A 21701-nucleotide genomic window follows, 5' to 3' on the forward strand; every position below is an offset into this window, starting at 1 on the left:
AGAAGAAGAAAAGTCTCCAGAAGAACGTGGCCTAAAATGTATAAAAAACTATTTTAGTACAAAACCAAAGGCAGTAAGAATGAATATATAAAATAAATCAAGTTGCCTAATTGTCATTCCTACGTTGTACTTGGCTCCTAACTAACCAGCCTGAAAAGAAGAGAAGCCAGAGAAGTTGCCTGAAAAAGGGGTCTGAGTTGCCTCGAAAGCTTGCATTTTCTAATCTGTTCAGTTAGCCAATAAAAGGTGACATTTTGCCTGACTTCTCATTGCATCCATTATGGCTAACATTGTACGACACCCTAGTACTCCAAATTTCCACTAAATGGTCATTGAAACATTCCCTGCTGACAGCCATTATAAAGTAAACATGGTAAGCTTCTAACATTAATATTCTGATCTGAATTCAAAGCCATGGTATTCACAGAATCACATCGGGCGGTGGGGTCCAGCCCCATAAAGCCTGTTGTTGTCTATCTCTTGTATGTGAATACTAGACAATCACAACGGTGTACACTTGCACACGCGCATTTCCTGACTATTGTGTTTTCAGTGTGCTGCTCCAGCATTATATAGTAAAGCCTCCCTTTTAAAAATGCAACACCTCCTCCTGCATATTCACTGGCTTCAGCATTCATCAGCGCTCTCGGAATTGCAGCCGCCTTCTTTGCGTCATAAGGCAGTTAACAAAAAGCTGAGATTTAGCTTTGTACCTTTCCAATATGGTGGGATCTCAGAGTGAGACAAACCAATCAACAAATAACAAGACACATAACGAAAGGGGGAAAGGCAGGCAGGACGGCAGTGGGCTCTTCATTTAAATCACAATAAAGAAGTGCTCTGAGAAAGTGCACTGAAGTTAAAATACTGACTAACTTCAAAGGTGGAATAGCCAGCATCAGCCTGAATCCCTGGATCTTTGTCATCAAGCCCAGCTCCGCAGAGGCTACACCACTTGGACATGAGCTGCAGTGTAACATAAAATACTAGACGGTGTTCTAAAAGTCTGCACTAGAGGAGTGTCGGACAGCACGGCAGGATTACTTCATGGCATATCGCTGGCCCGTCTTACCAGCATCACAGGCCCCCAGGCAAAGTAATACACTGGGGCCCCTGTTTTGATAGCAAAACAGAAACACACTTAGGCATCAGAAACATCGCAGGCCCCTATGCTCCTGGGAGGAGTGGTGGCACTGAGGCTAGGGATTTGCACTGGCAATGGTTTGAATCCCGTAAGTGCCAAAAGTGACTCTACTTCATTGGCCCTTAACCTGCAATGGCATGATGTTAATCTGCATCCAGCTCCAACCTGCAGGGAAAACCTGGCACTCCAGCCACCATAAAAAACCTCACATTGTCACCCGTTGCATGGCTGCACTTGGGTCCTAATCTGGGATCCTGAGTTGGTTTGTCATGTGCTGGGTGCGGCAATGCACTGTATCTCTATGCTCCTGGGACCTCCAACCAGTGCCCATTGTGTCCATATTGGATGAAGCACAAGATAAAGATGACAAGCAGGTCCCCTGCATGTTACACATACATGTGAAGAAAACACACCATCAGTGCTTGAAGCAGACAGGAATAAATGTCTCTGTTTTCAGCAAGCTGCTTCAAATCACCTAAAAACAAAAGTGCTGAAAATGGCTGTAATGATAATGAGTATAATATCTTCTTCCATATGGCACACAACATAAAACAGAAGGGGATTGCAGTGCAGTGAAATAATAACGGTGATTTCAGAATGTATTTTTTTTTCCCCCTTGCACACAGCAGTCTACTCATTTACTCTACTGCTGGATCTCTAACACAGTAGACCTGATTGCAATAATTAAATGGAAGCGTTTCACTTAGCAAGGCACCACGTCAGATGCTTGCAAGTGCTTGCTTACTAAATTACTGCCATTAAATAGAGTGTAAGCACATGTCTGCTCATGCGGGGAGGCCACTTGGCAAGATCCCCTCAACCCTCAGGAGCCACATTAGCCTGATGAGTGAACGTCCACAAGCATGTATTCATTTCTGTGACGTTTATGCACCTTTCTGAAAGGTTTAGTACTGACTGGGAGGCCAGGGATTGCTAGAACAACCATAAACTGGATGATACATTTTTGAGCAATGAATTGCAATTGTTAAATGGCACTGCTTTCCCTCACTTATAAAGCATGTATCACACTGGCATGACTTCTAGTGGAGGGACATGTCCGGCTTGCTGACAGCAGTTGACGATCCTGTCACAGGACGGCGTCAAATTGTACAACTGAATGTCACGTCACATTTACTGGCTGAATGCCGGCCTGTCAGCACACTCATGCCCGCCCCCTTTTTGTAGCAGCCAATAACGTGCTACCTGATGGAGCCGGAGCTGTATAAAGGGTTAACAGGAGCGATGAACTGCAGCCACAGTCTTGGCCCTTATTTTTCTTTTTCCATTCTGCTGTGGTATGTAAAACACAACACATTGGGAAGATGTGCTGTTCCTTATTGCTTGTCTCTGCATTGTATTTCTGGATGAGCATTCATTCATTGCTAACTCTCATGCGCACAGAGTCAACCCTTACAACTAAAGACAAAATCAAAGCTGTTAAAATTTATCAGAGCGAGTCGCAGGCTAGTTGGATTGAGTCACATTACGTGACTGGCTTCACGGTAGAGCATTGCCAACTGCCTCCAACTCACTAAAATAATATAAATGAAGGCAAAAACTGAAAATCACTGAAAACATCGTGTAATGTGACCTGGAATTAACTTCTTGACTGTTTCTTGTCCATTGTCTTTCATCTCATCTCACTTGTTATCTTGTGGTAATATTTGAATGTAGCATCTTATCTCTATATACAGTATGTAAAATCAAACATCCGTCTGTCTATCTGTCTGTATGTCTATCCGCTTTTCATGAGAGAACTACTTAATGGATTTAGATCAGGTTTTTTTCTATAATTTGCTTGAACATTCTGGTTGATTCTCTCATCGCTTGCAGGAGCGAGTTACTTGTGCGAATCTGAGAGACACGCAGCGGGCCAAGGGGAGAGGCCCCCCTCACTCACGCGCCAGTCTCAGAGTGTATCTTACCTCCACTTACCTAACGAACGAGGTAACTACTTAGCGGATTTAGATCAGGTTTTTTCTAGAATTTGCTTGAACACTCAGTTGATTTTGCAACTTCTCTTATCACGCTAAGTATCGTAATTCGCTTGCAGGAGCGATATATTCGCGCTAATCTGAGACAGAGGCTGCAGGCTGAGGGAAGGGGGAAGCGTGACGTTAGGAGTGGGGAGCCTGGCAGGGCTCTCCTCGCTGTCTTGTTTCAGTACTACGCGGGTGGAACCGCAGGGGACGGCCAGTCTTGTATAAAACTCACTTCACATTAGGTCACCTGGACATACCAAGAAGTCCGACTCACCTTTATTAAACTTTCCAAAATTATCCAGCCAATGTAACAAAAGCGGAAGCTGTAAGGCTGCAACATCATCTTAAAATGTCACACTCTGCTGCATTTTATTGTCTCAGAAATTTCATCAGAGTTCAATCCTACACGTCTAGAGGGGAAGCTAAAAGACTTTGACATCATTTATCATTTCATGGATGACCTGCTGTAATTCAGATGTTTTAAAGGTCTTTCTGCCTGAAGTTATAACAGGTTTGTAAAACTGCTGCAAGTTTACCTCCAAACAAAATGCTGTGAGCTCACTACCACTCGATTCTGTTTCACCTTCAGATGTCTGCTTCTAACTTGTTGGCTTCAAAACTCCAGGGAGATCTTCTGTTATCCTCTGGTCAGTGCTCATTCAGCTTTCCACAACAGCTCTCCCGTTTCATTCTACACTGACTTGGACTGCTGGCTGGGTAAGACTTATCTTAAATTGATCACATCTGCATTTAAAATGTTTCACGTACTATCTCAGCCATCCTGATACTGTTTATTTGACATAGTGGTTCACCTGCTACCATTTGAATCTGCATCCAAGGTTAAGATCCTGCTCTGGCTGTTGTCTGTGAACAGTTTGCACATTCTCTGTCTTTGTCTACACATCCCAAACATGTCTCATAGGTTAACTGCTGACAATATGCTGGCACTGTGTGAGTGGATGTTGGGTATGTACTGTACGTGGCTGGGCCTGTGATGGACTGGTGTCCTATCCAGGGCTCTTTCCTGCCTTGCTGTCAATGTTTCTAAGATATGCTACTACTTTGCAGTCTTCAATCTCCTTCAGATCAACTCTTCTGCATAGGATGTAATCTACCCGTGTGCATCTTCCTCCACTCTTGTACGTCACCTTATGTTCCGCCCTCTTCTTAAAATATGTATTCACCACAGTCATGTCCATCCTTTTTGCAAAATCCACTATCATCTGACCTTCTGCATTCCTCTCCTTGACACCATACCTATCCATCACCTCCTCATCTCCTCTGTTCCCTTCACCAACACATCCAGTCACCAGTTTCTGTCCTTTGGATACACTGTTCATCACTTCATCCAACTCACTTCAAAAATCTGTTTTCTCATCCATTGAGCACCCAACTTGCGGTGCATATGCACTAACAACATTCATCATCACACCTCCAATTTCCAGCTTCATAATCATTACTCTGCCTGACACTCTTTTCACCTCTAAAACACTCTTGACATGCTGTTCCTTCAGAATAACTCCTACTCCTTTTCTCCTTCTGTCCACACCATGATAGAACAATTTGAATACACCTCTGATCCACCTGGCCTTACTCCCCTTCCATTTAGTCTCTTGCATACACAATATATCAGCCTTCCTCCTCTCCATCATATCTGCTAACTCTCTCCTTACCAGTCATACTGCCAACATTCAAAGTTCCTACCCTCAATTCCATTCTCGTTACCTTCCTCCTCTCCTCCTGTCCCTGGACACGTCTCCCCCTCTTCTTCCCCTTCTTCTGCCAACAATAGCCCAATTTCTGCCCACATCCTGTTGGCTGACAGTACTGGTGGCGGTCGTGGCAGGCCTCAACCGATCCGGTATGGAAATCTGTGTTGATGTCCACATATTGATCTGGCAAAATTTTACGCCTAAAGCCCTTCCTGACGTAGCTCTCTCCAATTTGGGCTTGGGACTGGCATTAAGAAACTGGAATTTTATACTTTTAAGGGCTTTATAAAGCATAAAATGATTTGAGGGGATGGCGTGGATATGAAAACAGCATCAAAATAACAGATGTTTTAATTGATAATATAAACCTCAAGCCTGTTTACGTGCTAACAGCAGATTGATCTCGCGCAGCTTTCCCTGAACAGACTACTGCTGCTGGATGGCTCAGTGGTCACCTTCCAATCATGGATCAAACCCCATGTCTTTTCTTGTGTATTTTATGTGGCCATACCTGTAATTATATTGTCTAATTTGAAACCCCGACTCTACTGTAATGTCAGCTTTCTGCTCTCAGGTCATTTTTTCTCATTCAATTTACGGTCATTACGCCTTATAGGACAATGAAAAATATTTGTTGCTACTCCCACTGGCAAAGAAACAAAAAAAAAATGCAAAGACAACACCTTATATTGTAAAGCAGACAAAGATTACAAAGCAAAGCATTTAACAGTGGCAATAAATAAGCAGTAATGTCAAATTTAAAAAGCACAATTATGCTATATGCACCTGCCCAAAAAACACACGTACAGTAACTGAGCTGTAAAATGGTGACTAGTTTCTTCAAAGTTTGCTCCTTTTTTCTCCACCACGTATTAAATGATCTCATACTTACTACTCTTAGCTCTGTAAGGTGCCCTGTGAAGGTGGGCTCTATAAAGGCCGCCATATCAAATCATTGGAGATTTACACATTGATTTGCCAGCATACTGCTTCCATCAAATTTGTCTTCCTGTTAACTCTCAAAAAAAAAAAAGGCAAATGTTTGAACCAAGAATAAGCTTGTTTTCTATGCACAGTTGCACACTTGGCAATCCAGTCTTGTCTGCATCAGGATTATAAGGAAAACAGCAGCGAGATGTGTTGCTATGGTATCCGGAATCAGGAAAAAGGTCAGAACGGGAAGGTTTTTAACAAATTATATGTTGACAATCAATACATCTGTTTCACAATCCATCATATTTCAAGGGACCTGAAAAAAAATCATTTGGGTTTCATTTATTGGGTAAACTTCTTGGTTTATTTAATTGGGAATAGATTATTGATTTTTTTCTTTACAGCTAAATGCATCATTTCTGCCTTTTAACAATCTGTCCGATTCTTCAGGAGAAATCTTATCTCTCAAACTAGGTGTCATATATTAATGACACTTTAAAAATAGTTCAGGTTTATTGATTCATCATCCATTGATAAAGCAGGGTCTTAAGAGTCTTTCCTTGTAAAGAAACAAGGTGGTACAGAAGATTATAAAATTGTAACAGTGACCTACCATCACTATATTCACAATAGCTGCAAATACACATCAATAAAAATCCTTCATTCATTCGACACAATGCCAGTGTGATGTAGCTTCAGGGCACAAGGGACACGCACAACTGAACCTAACCTCACGCGCCTCTCTCTTCCAGGGAATGTGGAGATACCTGCTGGGTGATCCTTGTCAGAGCAGAACCACCAACAGGCAGCAGGGGTCGCTCTTGTGCATGTAGTGAGCAGCCGCAGGTGTCAGCAGCTTCTCTTATGGTCTTGTGTACCCATTAGACGCTGTTTGGGCATCCTGAGGGCTAACGTATCAAGACATCAGCTTTTGTTATACACTGCATACTTTGTATTAATAGGGTGCTTCATTATTATGTCTCCAACAACCTCCCGAGTATGTTATTCTTTCTATCATTTTTAATCAGCTACTCAATATTATTTCATTTGACTTAATGCTTTGCAACTAAGTGTGTGTACCTCAGTGCTTTTTCACACTAGAGATAGATGACATATTTTCTTTTTACATCTTTAACATTTCTACCACAGCAGCCAAGTATCGGTCACCGAAACAGTTCCACTTATGCACCGCCATTATAAATCACCCCACTTAAATATTGAATACATTTAGAGAGACTGCAAATAGATGCAAATCTATTGTATGGTGGTAGTACCAGTCTTTAAATCAAATAAAGATAAGAAGAAATAAAATACAACAGTAAAGTAGTATAAACGTACGAAAGCTGCTATATGAATGAAGCCCTAACTGATCATGCAGTAAAGCGGTACGGAAAGCTACTTATGTGGACACCGGATCATTGCTCGTAATCATAGTAAATGGCTGCTCACTGCATGAGGATGCACTGCAGTAAATAAAATAATTACAAGTGCACGTAATGTGATTAAATAGCCTGTTTAGACTAAAGGGTTCAAAAATTTAAAATAACAAATCATTTGCAGTGCATAGACATCATGAGCAGCACACGAGAGGCAAAGACTCTATATAAACAATAGATAGATAGATAGATAGATAGATAGATAGATAGATAGATAGATAGATAGGACTCTATATGATAGATAGATAGATAGATAGATAGATAGATAGATAGATAGATAGATAGATAGATAGATAGATAGGACTCTATATGATAGATAGATAGATAGATAGATAGATAGATAGATAGATAGATAGATAGATAGATAGATAGGACTCTATATGATAGATAGATAGATAGATAGATAGATAGATAGATAGATAGATAGATAGATAGATAGATAGGACTCTATATGATAGATAGATAGATAGATAGATAGATAGATAGATAGATAGATAGATAGATAGATAGATAGAGTATGAAGGGTGTTATATCATTAATAGACAGACAGACTCGTTTCTGCTTGCCAGGCTCTCATCTGGAGAGCTTATCTTTCCGTCTGTCAGTCCTTTACGCAGCTTATCTCTCTGCCCCTCAAGACAGAAATCCCGGTTCCCCATTTTTTTGTATTCTCCTGCGGTATCCTTTAATCAGTTTCTGTTCACACGCAGCACGTTTCCTACTCTCGTCCAGGTATATCAAGACTAACAGGCACCTGGTCCAGTCCAGTTCTCTCAGAATGGATTTTCTGACAGTTTTGCGCTCTACAGTAACTAGTAGTATTCTAAAAACATTAAACATCTAGGAGAGAACCACAAAGTGCTGCAAATGTAGCACTGTAGCATAGAAATAAAAGTTATAATCAAGTAACAGGGACATCAAGATTCTCTCAAACTGCTGTTTAATACATTCATGCTGCATGACAGCCACAAGTGAAATAAATTCTTCTGAATTCTAAAATACATCAGAGGAGAATCAAACTAAAGACAAAACAAATCCTGCTGTCCTTCAAACCTACTCAACACAGGTTCCTGGCCCGGTTTTACAGTCAGAGAGGCTAATTCACTTGACCATTTCAGCACGTCTTAAAGACCTCTAACACTCCTGTCTCTCCCTCACAGTGTTAACCTTGGTTTTACTTCCTTCCCAACAGATGGATTTTCCCAATTGCAGATAAAACGGACCGCAGGCAGAGGGTGACCTTCAACCCTAACCCTGGCATTTTTATCACGACCAAAATCTTCTGACAGCCAGTTCAGAATGGCCTCTGGTGTCCCCCTCAGCTCACTATTTGCATCGTTCAGCCCACACTTTCTGTGAAACGCATTCTGACAGCAAGTGGGCTGCTGGCCATCCTTTATACATAACAGGACCGCATCTGTCCGCTGTGTGGCTAGTCTGCTGCCACCTAGGGCTCTGGGGAAATAATGCAGTTCATCAATGCTTTGGCCATTTCAGTGGAGTGGTGGGGGCCACTGATAGGGTTTACTCCCCCTCTATCCTCACTAGTAGGTAAGGCGACTTTCTTTCTGCTAAGGAGAACCTCTCTCTGTCTCTCGGGTTCTCTTTAAATGGACACTCTGCTGTCTTATACTTTGTTACTGCTCATTTTGACACTGGGGACCCTTCATTAATTACTAAAACTATGGTAAATAAAAATGATGTATGTGTGATGTACTGTATTAAAAATCGAGTGCAAACAGAGATCTACTCAAGACTAGCACATTTTTACAGTTTTGCTTTTTGCATTTTCTACATATCTTTAGGAACACACATTTATGTTTGCATTATTTACATGCAGTACATAAAGTTAGACCCACACATTATCTATGTATATATTTATATATGTACTCATTTATAGGTACATTTTCTATCAAACAGCTTACTCTATCAGAGGAGGAAGAAGGCCACGTACAATGTATGGATTAAATACCTCTGTAAAGTTTTAAAGACAGCCTAAATATTTTTTGTATATTTATGTATTTTTTATGTATATGAGAGTGTGTGCATATATATATATATATATATATATATATATATATATATATATATATATATATATATATATATATATATATATATATATATATATACAGTATATATATATACAGTATATATATATATATATATATATATATGTGTTAGCATTATATAAATATCTTTGTATGTAATAAATGTATGGGAGTGCCTTTATATGAATTTATGTGTGCATATACATATATGTGTGTACACATCACATGCCTTTCATTATCTATCTATCTATCTATCTATCTATCTATCTATCTATCTATCTATCTATCTATCATATAGAGTCTTATCTATCTATCTATCTATCTATCTATCTATCTATCTATCTATCTATATAAGGTATTCTGTTTAACTGAACATAAATAAAAATATATCTTTTTTTTTAGCTAAAAGATGTCTGAAAGCTGAGGGATTCCCTGCGTTGTAATCTTTCACTTTGCATTTCTCACACGTTTCTTGACTGCTGCCTCTCTCTGAACTGTGCCATTCCATCCCAAATGATGCTCCCGTTCTTCCAATGGGTAATACCCCCTTTACCCCATACCTCTGACAGACTGAATCAGTGTCTTTCACCCCACAATTTCACTTATCGACATTTAACTTCATGCAATTTGAATGCATTTGCTGTCATTCGTAACATGGGGGATGCTTTACGCTACCCCAGGGGAAAAGTAGACAACCAGCAATTGCAGAAGAAAAATGTAAAACTTGCTTGTGTGATCAGAGTAAAGCATTTCTAGCCTTTCAGATGCTATTGTTCAAATGTATTCTCAGGAAATGTAAAAGAAATTGAGGCGAAAGAAGAAAAGGGATTAACTAAATGACAATTACAGCGTTAGCTGAGGGCTGCAGCGAATTACAATATCTGAAGTGAACACAGAATGCAAAGCTCAGGCATGATGCCAAAAAATAAAAGCGAGCGAAATAATAAGGAGAAAGTGCAGGCTAACCTGGGGGTCAATTCCATTGTCTAAAACGTGACTTGCCCGGTGCAGAGTGCCATCTCCGTCACTGTCATGCCCATGAGGTGACTTCATAGGGATCTGGCTGGAATAGGTGGACTTGCACACTTCCAGCTTACTCCCCAGTTTCAGGTAGCTGGGTGGGGCCGGAGTTCTAGCAGGTAGGTGCTGGATTGGAATAGCGCTGTGCACTGGCTTGGGCAGACCAGACTTCATCTTGGAGGCCACCAGGATGGCGGGCATCTTCTTTTCCTGTGTCCTCAGCACGTTTCAATCAGGAGCAGAGGTGGCAGCCACCCAGGAGAGAAACAGCAGGTGTTTAACTGAAGGAGAATTGACCGGAGTGAGCTGGGAAGACAGGACGGCAGGCTAAAACATGAAAAGCTGAAAGACAGCCAGCAGAGGTATCTCTTGAGATGTAACACATACAGAACTGGAGATCGAAACCCAAACCCTGGCAGCAACCATAAAGGAAAATCCTTAGGAATGAGCGAGGAAGTCAAGAGAATCCCAGCAGAGACCTGTCGGTCTGCCAAGTGATTTTTCTGCAGTCATCGGTGACTTTATTCCTTCCTTTTTTCACCTGCTTCTGCTCCAAGTGCTGCAGTCACAATCCACAGCACAGATCTGGGACTTCATTATCCTGTCATTGCCATACACGTGGATGAGGGGAGAATCAGGAGAAGACTGCAGACCCCTTTATGCTGTTAGCTTGTCCTCGGTTCACCAGTCCAATGCCAGCTTAAGATGCTGCCTCTTTTTTATTTTCACCCCTCAGCTTTAGGCAAACAGCAGATGTAGCTTAGTAAGTTAATAACTGATGCCCTTGGATAGCAGCCTTAAGGAGACAAGCGCCTTAGCCGGACCATCTCCCTAGCAGCTGAAGAAGCAACCAGTGAGGCAGAGCAGAGCAAGACAAGCTGCCTTCTCTCAGATTGCTACACACTTGCCGCAGACGGCAAAACAAACTCCTGCTCAGAAATAAACCTCTTCCTGCACATGTTCTGTGGTGAGAGAAACAGATTTCGTTCAGCCTTCAAAAACAAGCAAACACAGCAGCTGGCTTCTTTCCATTAGTGCCGAGCAGACCGACCCCAACAGGTCCCTTGCTTGCTCTTTTTTTTTTCCCTTTCCTTTCCTCTTGGTTTAATTGGCAGGTTCTTGTTACTCATGTGAAGGGGGCTACAGAGATTAGAAGCCAGACCAGGGTGCTATCTGACAGCAGATTGCAGTCCAAAGATCTGATTGGCTAAAGGCACTGGAGGAAAAAGGGTTGGGGGTGGGCGGATGACTGCAAGAGAGGAGGGGCTTTCAGTGGGCTGATACTAACATTTCAAAGTCACCATGCCGCTCAGTACAATGCTTGATTTGTTCACATCAGGACACTTACGCTCAATTACAGCGATCTCAGTGCATTCACAGAAGAAAGCAACACAACAATATAAAGGAGTAGAAAAACGATGCCGGACTACAGTGGCACATTACAAGAGAAGGGAGGGAGGAAAAAAATCAGACGGATACACATTTGTCTGGAAGTGAGTCATGCATGACTACAAGTGGTTGCAAAGAGACCCTCACCCCATTCACTGTTACACAACACTTCTGCAGACAGCCCACATTTGTGGAATTACTTGGAAGTGAGCTCTGTTCCTATACATTGAGGACGTAAACAAGTACAGTATGTGTGCATGAGCTCAGTGAAATGGGACGGGGCTGGGCGGGGGGGGACTTTTTATATTTTTTCTTCTATACCATCACACACACACACATACATACACAATACCTATACGCACATATGCTGTGTGCAAATTTATATATTTGTGTATTATATAGACCAGCGTTTCTCAAGCTCAACCCGAGTTTTTATAACAGTTTTAATCGCTTCCCCCTAACATTTTTTTGAAACCCTAATAAAACGTATTCCTATATTTTTTGCTGCCAATGCACTGCTACAAGTTTTATTATACCTGCTTAACTTTTATCAACATTTATCTAACTCTGTATTTATTTTACTAGTATCAGAATGTAGTTTAAGTTAATTTGCTTTGGTTTCAATAGGTGTATTTCTCATATTTTCAATTCTTGTTTTCTTTTTTTCACATCTTTGCGCCCCCTTTTCTGTGACTTCCCCACAGGTTGAGAACCGCCGATATAGCTACACATACAGATGCATGTAAAAACATACTGTACCTACTATATACACACAGTATTTCAATACCAATGTGCCATCGCCATTCAGAGATGGAGAGAACATGCAGGTTTCACACTGGGTGCTAATTGGAAAACACAAGCTGTGAAAAAGCAGCGCCAATCAGAGTGCCACTCATCTACATGATTTTTCTCTTTTTATACTGTTTTTATGTGTATAGTTTGTGCGCATAGCACTTGTGTGTATGTGTCACTGGCAAAGTAGAAAGTCCATCATGTTTCTAACTGGATAGGCACCTCATATTTTTCAAATAAATCAAACCTGCTGCTATAAGTATGCCAGATGTCACTGCAGTGAGCTAAGCCTGTTTGAAAAATATCAGAAGTCTTTTAGAACCCCCAACGCGTCTGTGGAGGACTGCTTATCCATTGCTGAGGCAACCAACGGTTCACAGCGCCTCAGCATAGCTCCACAGAAACAACTACGAGCCGATCAAGATCACGCTTTACGCGCCTGTCGCCAGTGGGTGATGCAAGGAACATTATAAATGCAGGGAACAGTATAACATGGCACCTGACATGGTCCCGACTCTGCCTGTTTGCTGTGTCTGTGTTTAAGAGAGTGGTAGCTCCCGCTGCAATAAATAACCCTGCTGTTCCTGTTTCAAGTTGAATAAAGCTGGTTTGGCTAAAGTACTGAGACTCAGCCTCGTGTTTTGGGGTGCAAGTGACTCACGAGTCACAATGTGTGTGTGTGTGTGTGTGTATATCCATCCATCCATTATCCAACCCACTATATCCTGACTACAGGGTCACAGGGATCTGCTGGAGCCAATCCCAGCCAACGCAAGGTGCAAGGCAGGAAACAAACCCCAGGCAGGATGCCAGCCCACCGCAGATGTGTGTGTATATATGTATGATATATATATATATATATATATGGTACCTTGGTATACGTCCGCTTTGGAAAAAGTCCAACTTGGTATACGTCCTGTTTGAACGTGAAAAATTTTGCTTGGTATACGACCTTTGTTTGGAAGACGACTCACGTGCTAGAACACCGCGCGCTACCCTTGTTTACCTCTCTCGAGACAAAGCCACGACTGCCCACGAGTGTCAGTACGTGCTATAACTCTCTGTGAATTTTCACGTGATTTTGTGTTTTTTCACGTAAATTTGAATTGATTGTTGAAAAGTATGAAGGTGGCATGAGTTATCTGGGACTTGGCTGCTGAATACCGTATGCCAAGAACGACGGTATCTACGATTGTGAAAAACAAAGACATTATTAAAAAGTAGTGAGGTTAAATTTTCATTTATTTCATCTAATTGCTTTTGTATTTATGTATTTTAGTATTAAGCAGTGTTTAAATTATTTTATACAACCCCATCAATGTATAATATGCCAATAACAATAGGATTTTTTTCATGGGAATGGAGTAATCATTTTCCCGTTATTTCTTATGGGAAAAATTTGTTTGGTATACGTCCAAAGACCTGGAACAGATTAAGGACGTATACCAAGTTACCACTGTATATATATACCTGTACATATATAAACAGATATATATACATACACATACAGTATACACACGCGCACACACAGATATACATTTATTTATTTATTTTATTACACAAATTGTTCCATGTGATTCAATGTCATTCCCTCCACCACAGAAACATTCTTGGAAATTGTCTTCCTTGAGGTCCATCAACACATCAATTAGGGCTCTTTGGATGTTTTCATTCAGCCACATTTATTTCACGACAGATCTCACATATACAAGGAAGTGCATTTAAAATGGAAGCACTTCCTCACACAGAGGGTCGTGGGAATTCGAACAAATGACCAGCTCATGCAGTTACAGCAAAACATATGAAGGATGTGGATGAGATATTGGGACATTGAAGCTATCAGTTGACTAAATGGGCTTGATGGACTGCATGGCCTCCTCTCATTTGTGTAACTTCTTACGTTTTTTGCATGAACACTTGTACTGCTCCCATGAACTTGTAAAGTGACTTAGAATGGATTCCACTATTGAAAGGTTGTTGGTTTGTCAACCTTGAAGTGCTTGAAATACCTGGAAGCATGTGCACTGTCAGTATTTGCAAGTCAGAGTAAGCAGGTGAAGACAGAATGCCACTGAGTGGTAGGTACTGCCACCTTGCGCAGCACTCTTTTATGGCTCTGGGGGGCTTTGAGTATTGAGTTTACACATTCAATCTGTGTTTGTTCTTTATTTTGTTCTGTTAGATTTGTTTTTAGCCTGCAGCCCAGCAATAATAACCTCCACACAGGACTATCCAATCCTTCTATTTTCTTCTTCTGAGTTGTGTGCAGAACACGTGGCTGTGTTTATGAGTGTCACGTTTCTATGTAAAACAAGCGCTTTGAACGTTTGTCATTATTTGTCCTCAAACTAAATAATGTCCTAGTTAGACTGAAATCATATATGGCCATTATTGGGAAGTGCAGTGGACCTGCTTACTATGACAGGGGGTACAAGGCAGCAGAAACCGTTGGTGTACCAACTCGCTAGCCCTCTTTAATAAGCAAACTGAAAAAGAAGTCAAACGGTGCACTGCGACACAGCAGAAATGATAGCTGACTGAAAAACATTCCACGCAGAGTTCTTTCATTCAACTCGTTTGGTCTCCACTCCTGGTCGTAAACGAGATGCCACCTTCTGGGGCCGTCCAGTTTTATGGTACCCAGACCGGAAGTGGTTGGGCCAGCTGTGGGCATGACCGGGCTCGGGTGGCCTCGCTGGGTGTCTTCTCATGGCTGTGGGTGTCTGTAACAGGACCCCCAGTCGTACCAGAGTGGTGTTGCATACCTCAGTCGAGAAGATGACGTCAGTCACACATGTGTGAATTTATCACTGGAGAGAAGAAGTGGATTGCCACTAACGATCCATCAGTCTGACCTTATGAAAGGTTAAATTACCCAAAATCCCTTTGGACCCTGGCTATTTCAATACAGTACATAAAGTACTTCTTCAAAACATTTTCCTCAATGTGCAGAGTAATTTTTTTAACAGTACCAGACTCGAGCAATCAGAGCAGGCCTAACTGTGACCGAGAAGAGCCGAACCTCTCACTGTACCAGATATGACACATGATAAGGGTGTTAGTTTCTTATTTTACATTTGTTAAAACCAGCCATACTAAAATGAAATGTCTTAATTATGGTAGGCCATTATATCCACAGCCTTTTTCTGTATCACCATTTGGCGTGACGGTATTGTGGCCAAACCACACCTAGAAAATGAAGCCACAAGCTAAAGCCTGTCATTGTAAAGATGATCAGCAGTCAAAATCTTGCTTAAAAAGAAAGTCAAATTATACTTTTTGCATGGCCTTTTAACTCCAGCAGGATTTTCAAGGATGCCTTTCTGCAGCATACTGCGGAAGCCTATGGAATGTTATTCACAAAGACACACCCAGGTAAAGCAAACGAGCAACCATGAGTGGAAACAAAACCAGCTTTGCTTCCAGCTCCCAGCGCATTTCTTCCATTTTACTCATGCATCATTCAAAATTGTTGCCTTTTCCTAAAGTTGGTGCCTACAAATGCACGTGCGCACGCCAATTAAGGGGGGAAACAATCAGAGCATCAAGCAGGATGGAACTTTAGAAGAAGAAACCCTGAGCACAACATGCTGTAGGTAGCTCCTAGTCTGTAGAGCTCCATCCATCAGCACAGCCCGCAGGATGCAAGCACACCTCAGCTCTACGGTGTGACACACAGGTTTATATATATAAACCCAGAAAATTAGGAAATGCAAACCAAAACTGCTAACTTCAAAAGAAAAGATCTGCGGAATTCAATTAGAGCCTCACTTCCTAGGTCTCTTTCCATATTTCAGCTTTTTAGATTACATTCACTAAATAAGCATCAGCTCCTTGTCAGGGCTTTACTCTTCTTCTTCTTCGCTGTTCCACTGAACTGCACTTCAGTCCCAGCCTGTGCAGCCTGTGGGGTTTTCAACAGGTACGTATATGTCTCAAAGACATTCAAGTGACAGCCTTAACTTACCTAATAACGTGTTGTGAACGCTGGCCTGGACACAGACAGGCAGACACGTTTCAATCAGCCCACACACGTTTATTACAGTACTCCATATTTACAAAAGTTCTCATCAAACCCCTAAAGTCCCCAAAGTCCTGGCCACACAGTCCAATGTCTTATCTTCAGGCCACCTCCTTGCCTCCTCCAAGACCTCGTCCTCTTCCACCCGACTCTAACCATCGAATGGAGGGAGGCGGCCCCTTTTATACTCCCCCGGATGTGCTCCAGGTGTGTCCCAGCAATCTTCCACCGACACGCCCCAGTGTGGCGGAAGTGCCGGCTGCATCCCCGGAAGCACTCCGGGTGTCCCTGCTCCTCTTCCCCCCAGCACTTCCGGGTGTGGCGGAAGTGCTAAGGTCCAGGGCTCCAAAGGCATAGGGTGACCACGGGTCCATACAGGGTTGAGCTTCAAAGCTCTGTACCCGTGGCCCCCAAAGGTACCAGGGCGGTTGCCCCCACATGGTCTGGGGAAGGTGTAAGCCCCCCTCCTGTCCCCCTGGGTGTCCCAGCCTGGTCGCCCCAGCCATCTCTGACAGCGTGTATGTGGGAAGGACTGACACCCTGTACAGGCTCCAGTGCTGTTGGCATTTTGGCAACGTTAAAATTGGGTTATTCAAGTTCAGTTACAGGATTGATGGGTAATAAAGACTATTCTGGTCATTTTTGTTAACAGTGTTCGTCCATCGATTTCACATACTACAAGGCTGAGAGAGCTGGCAATGATATTTATAAGGCAGAAAGACATTTTAAAATTCTAGCCTAAATTATACTGATCAGGTATAGAGATTAATTACGCCCTCTAAGCAAACTGCGCATACAGTGTGGAAATAACCTGAGAAATTATACATCTGCAATAATACAGAACACTGACTGCAATTACAACACCTTTGCACACAAAATATCACTAATAATGATCAATAATTATATTAAACTATGTGGGACACTCATTCATTTCTCCTTGTCTGCAATGGTCTGCAGTGTTTAGTAATCCACTCTTCACGCCATATCTCAAAGTTAACATAACGTAACATTTTCAAGAACAGTCCAAATTCTGGGTCACCAAGGGGTGCAGCTTACCGTGGCAATATGGGATGCAAAGCTTTAGGGTGCCTGTCCATTGCAGGGTCCACTCTGGCACACGCCACCCATACTCAGCTTACAGTTCCTCTCCGACTTAGGTGGAAACTTAACACAGTTATGAAGAGAACGTGCAAAATCCACACTGGGGTTTGAACCCAGGACTTGAACTCATGAAGCAGCAGCACTAACCCGAATGCACCCGCATCCCCCTGCCAATTAACTTGAGCTGTGAATGGCTTCAGGTTATGTAAGTGTGCTGAACTGGCACTCCGTCCTGGCAGTGAGAAATGCCACCATACGCTCTGTCTTACCACAGCTCTGGTTCTTAAAACTGATGAATGGGTGGAAATTATATTTTTAGGTTAATGTGTTACATTATTATCACTTATTATTGTAATGCTGCTATATATATTACATAATCTTCATCCAAGACACATTACATGACTTTTAGTTGTTGGGTATGTCAAACTTGACAACTGTTGTTGTTGATCTCGCTGTCAGACCGTGTCAATTTAAACGACAGAAAATCACTGGTCATGTCAGATTTAGCGATCATGTGCCGACCTTCCAACCCAGTCGAGTTTACCCCTTTCTCCGACAGCCAATAGCATGCTGACTGTCAGAGCTGGCACTGTACAAAAGATTAACAACTATGGCAATTTAGATGCAGCAACAACCACAACAACTGATTTCCTGTATAGCCCAAAATCACACTTTAACAGGCCCTGTTTTTTGACTGAAAACCGCCCCTCCCTGCCATCCCAGCCTTGACTCCCTAAGAAGACAAGAAAAAACTCCAAAAAAATACCCTCATGGGCAAAAAAATGGAAGAAACCTTGGGAAAGGCAATTCAGAGAAAGACTCCTTTCCAGGTAGATTGGGCATGCAATTGGTGTCAAAAAACGGGGTAAATACAATACAATACACCGAAGAGAACACACAAAATCCTCTTCACAGAGCCACCTCAGGAATATAATACGATAGTACAATAGTAATAGTACAAGCTACAAAGCAAAACGCATGAATAGATTATATGCATCCATCCATCCATCCATCCATTATCCAACCCGCTACATCCTAACTACATCACTCACTAAATTCAGAACTGTCACATTTGAGGATTCAGAGTTGTTCCGAGTTCTGGAGACCTCATCCAACAAGACGCCTCTCCCCAATTGGCCATTCCACAGCTGAGTCAGTGTTGGGCCGTCCAATCAGATGAAATGACCCTCCTAACCAATGATTCCAGTGCTCCTTTATCACAAAACAACTTGGCAGTAGAGCAGTGGCAGCAAGTGCCACATGTGAGTACCAAGCAGACAAACAGATGCTGACTTGGCCGTTCTTTTTTTTTAATTGTTTTCATTCTGTTGTGATACATCAAACATGAGACATCGGACAAGCTTCTCTTCCATTAGTGCGGTCCAAAGCCCCCATGTTCCTTATTCTTATTTATGTGTATTGTACTTCCGGATAAGCCGTCATTGGTTGTCAGCTCTCATGCACACAGAGCCTAACCTCTATGACTAAACACAAGTGAGTGTGGAGCGAATAGCTGGTTATGTCACATTATGCAATCAGCTTCTCAGGAGTGCACGGCCGACTGCCTCCAACTTGCTAAGATTCTGTAAATGAAGGCTACAACTGACAATGAGTGGAAAAATCATTTAATGTGGCATGGCCTTTAGTCAAGGGTCCAAGTCAGGTAGCAGGATGAGACCCGGGAGTAGTAATAAAAACAGCGTGAGAGCACGAGAACAGAAAAACCTGAAAATGAACGCGAGGCCTGAGAGTTACTGCAGCATTCATGGGCTCTTTAATAGACAGTCGAGATGTGAACGCACTACCAACTCAGAAACACAAGCCAGATGATTTGGACACAACAAATTGCCTGAATTGTCCAAGTTGTTGACCTTTCAGCTTAGTCAGTTGTTTAAAATCAAACATACAACTTGATCAGCTCAAAATATCATTTTTGGTCAAATTGGATCTGGAGAGAAGTGAAACGCCTCTAATACTTTTATTTTGGTGTTTATTTCCACAAACGTGCAGGTTATCGTGAACTGCTTGTTATTGGCAGACCAGGTAACAAGACAACGGTGGGCTCACGATTCTCCGTACGGCCCACGTGAATGTGCTTGAAGTTGGTAGGTGGAACGTCAGAAGGCACATCTGAGGCAGCAATGGCTACAGTAGCTACTGTGTCCGCCTTTTGGCTTTCTTAAAACAGACAACCACTCAGAGCTCTCAGTTTGAAAGCAGATTCTAAACATTGCTATTCATTTTGTGTCCATCTTCACACTCGAAATATGAAAAAGTGACCTGATTTTACATTTCTCTTGGGATCCACTCTGTGATGTGATTTTTAAAAATAAATATTGATTACCTGTCAACAGTGCAAATGTTAAAATGTCTGCTTTTCTGAAGTATTAAAAAAAAGAAAAATCACCATCTTTGACCTACAAGTGGTTTGTGTTTTTGACTAACTGCAGAATTCATCCCAGACAGTATTAACAATTGGCATACAAACCCTGAGGACGACTGCAACTGCAAGAGCGGGCTCAGCTATGCAGTGTGAAATCTAAACTAGTGCCAGACCACACCATCAAAAGAGACAGCCATGTCTGAAAGTAATAATTAGACCCTTACAGATGTCACTGATGTGCTACTGATTAATGAGTCAAGACCAAAGAGATAATGATCGCGGGAGTGAAAAATAAAGAAGTGCGTCCGAGACCCTTCCTTCTATTTTCAGTTACTCACTTGTTCTGATAAAGACCGAACACAAAGGAACTTGATTTAATATGATGCCTTTCCTAGTGAAATCATACCTGTGGTACTTTACTTAGGCAGCCATTGTTTTGCTTTCTAAATTCACTTAATTCTGTGGGTGCAAGACAGGAAACAACCCCGCACAGCGTAGCTGCCCATCACAAGATTGGCACCTATGCAAACTCATACCTCCCATCAGCTAATTTAGACAAAAGTACCCAGAGAACCCCCCGGAGACTTGGAAAAATCATTCAAACTCCACACAGGCAGCAGCAGTGCTGGTTATGGAGCCCATGTGTCCTGAAGATGTTAGGCAGATGCCCCCTTTACATATATAAGCCATTACAAGTTATTTTATAAGACAGGCTGAAATCTAACTAATCAACATAGACCTCAGTGTATTGAGAGTTACTGTTTGCTGTACACCATCTATTGGAATGTATTTTGTAATGTAATGTAACCTGTAATTGCTCTGTCCTGGGTATGACGTTAATCTACATCCAGCCCTCTACCCTGCAGGGAAAAACCTGGGGATTGGTGGCGGCACTGGCACTTCAGCCACCATAAAAAACCTCACACTGGTGTCTCTCCATCAACTAGTGTGGTGCTGAGGTGTCAACCGTTGCATGGCTGCACTCGGGTCCTAACCTGGGGTCCTGAGTTGGTTTGTCAATGCACTGTATCAGCGTGTGATCTTAACCTTGGTCTTGGTCTTGGTAGTAATAAAATGCATTGCCTTTGTCATTCCAACAAATGGCACATAACAAATATTCGTAGTAATAAAATGCATTGTATATGTCATTCCAACAGACTGCATATAGATAAGTGTGCAGTAACAAAATGTATTGCATTAGTCATTCCAACCAATGGCATATCACAAACATATTTACAGTAATAAAATGCATTGCATTTGTCATTACAACAAAAGGTACATCAAAAGCATTTGTAGTGATGTAATGCATTGCATTTCTCATTCCAACAGATGGCTTATTGCAAACATTAGTATTTCTTTTATAAATCCCACACCAAATGGTATATAACAGAGACACAGACGCTTGTCCCTTTATTAAGATGGATGCACTCTCAAACCCACTTAACCCACTCAGGGAACACAGGGACAGTATTGAGCGCAAAGCAAGATAGGAGTTCAAGCCATTGCAGGTGCCACTTGCACACGCGCTCACACACACGGCCAATTTGCAATTTGCTCTAAATTACATTAGATATACGATATTAATCCCCAAAATGGAAATTCAAACACATATTGCAGCAAAATCATAGAATACAGAGATACAGATTAAAGTTAAACATCAGACTATAGAATAAAATCATGTAATACAATAAATATGCAGGAAATGTAAGAGGGAAGTGTGACAGTGATGAGGTCTGC

The 21701-nt window shown here is 41.9% G+C and overlaps 1 protein-coding gene across 9 annotated transcripts in view; it reads right to left on the reverse strand.

Moving 5' to 3' along the window:
* nav2a (neuron navigator 2a) overlaps window positions 1-21701 on the reverse strand; it is a 797383-nt gene that overhangs the window by 307867 nt on the left and 467815 nt on the right. For 6 of the 9 annotated variants that reach the window (XM_039749362.1, XM_039749403.1, XM_039749354.1 and 3 more), the window contains exon 1: window positions 10225-11400. The exons of 1 other annotated variant lie outside the window; for it this stretch is intronic. In XM_039749362.1, the coding sequence (XP_039605296.1) occupies window positions 10225-10479 (255 nt within the window). In that variant the 5' untranslated portion in view covers window positions 10480-11400. Of the gene's footprint in view, window positions 1-10224; window positions 11401-21701 lie in introns of those variants that run through there. 2 more of the 9 variants (XM_039749393.1, XM_039749370.1) reach the window with 1 other exon arrangement.

Source organism: Polypterus senegalus, chromosome 1 (assembly GCF_016835505.1).
Source record: "Polypterus senegalus isolate Bchr_013 chromosome 1, ASM1683550v1, whole genome shotgun sequence".
NCBI classification, from domain to species: domain Eukaryota; kingdom Metazoa; phylum Chordata; class Cladistia; order Polypteriformes; family Polypteridae; genus Polypterus; species Polypterus senegalus.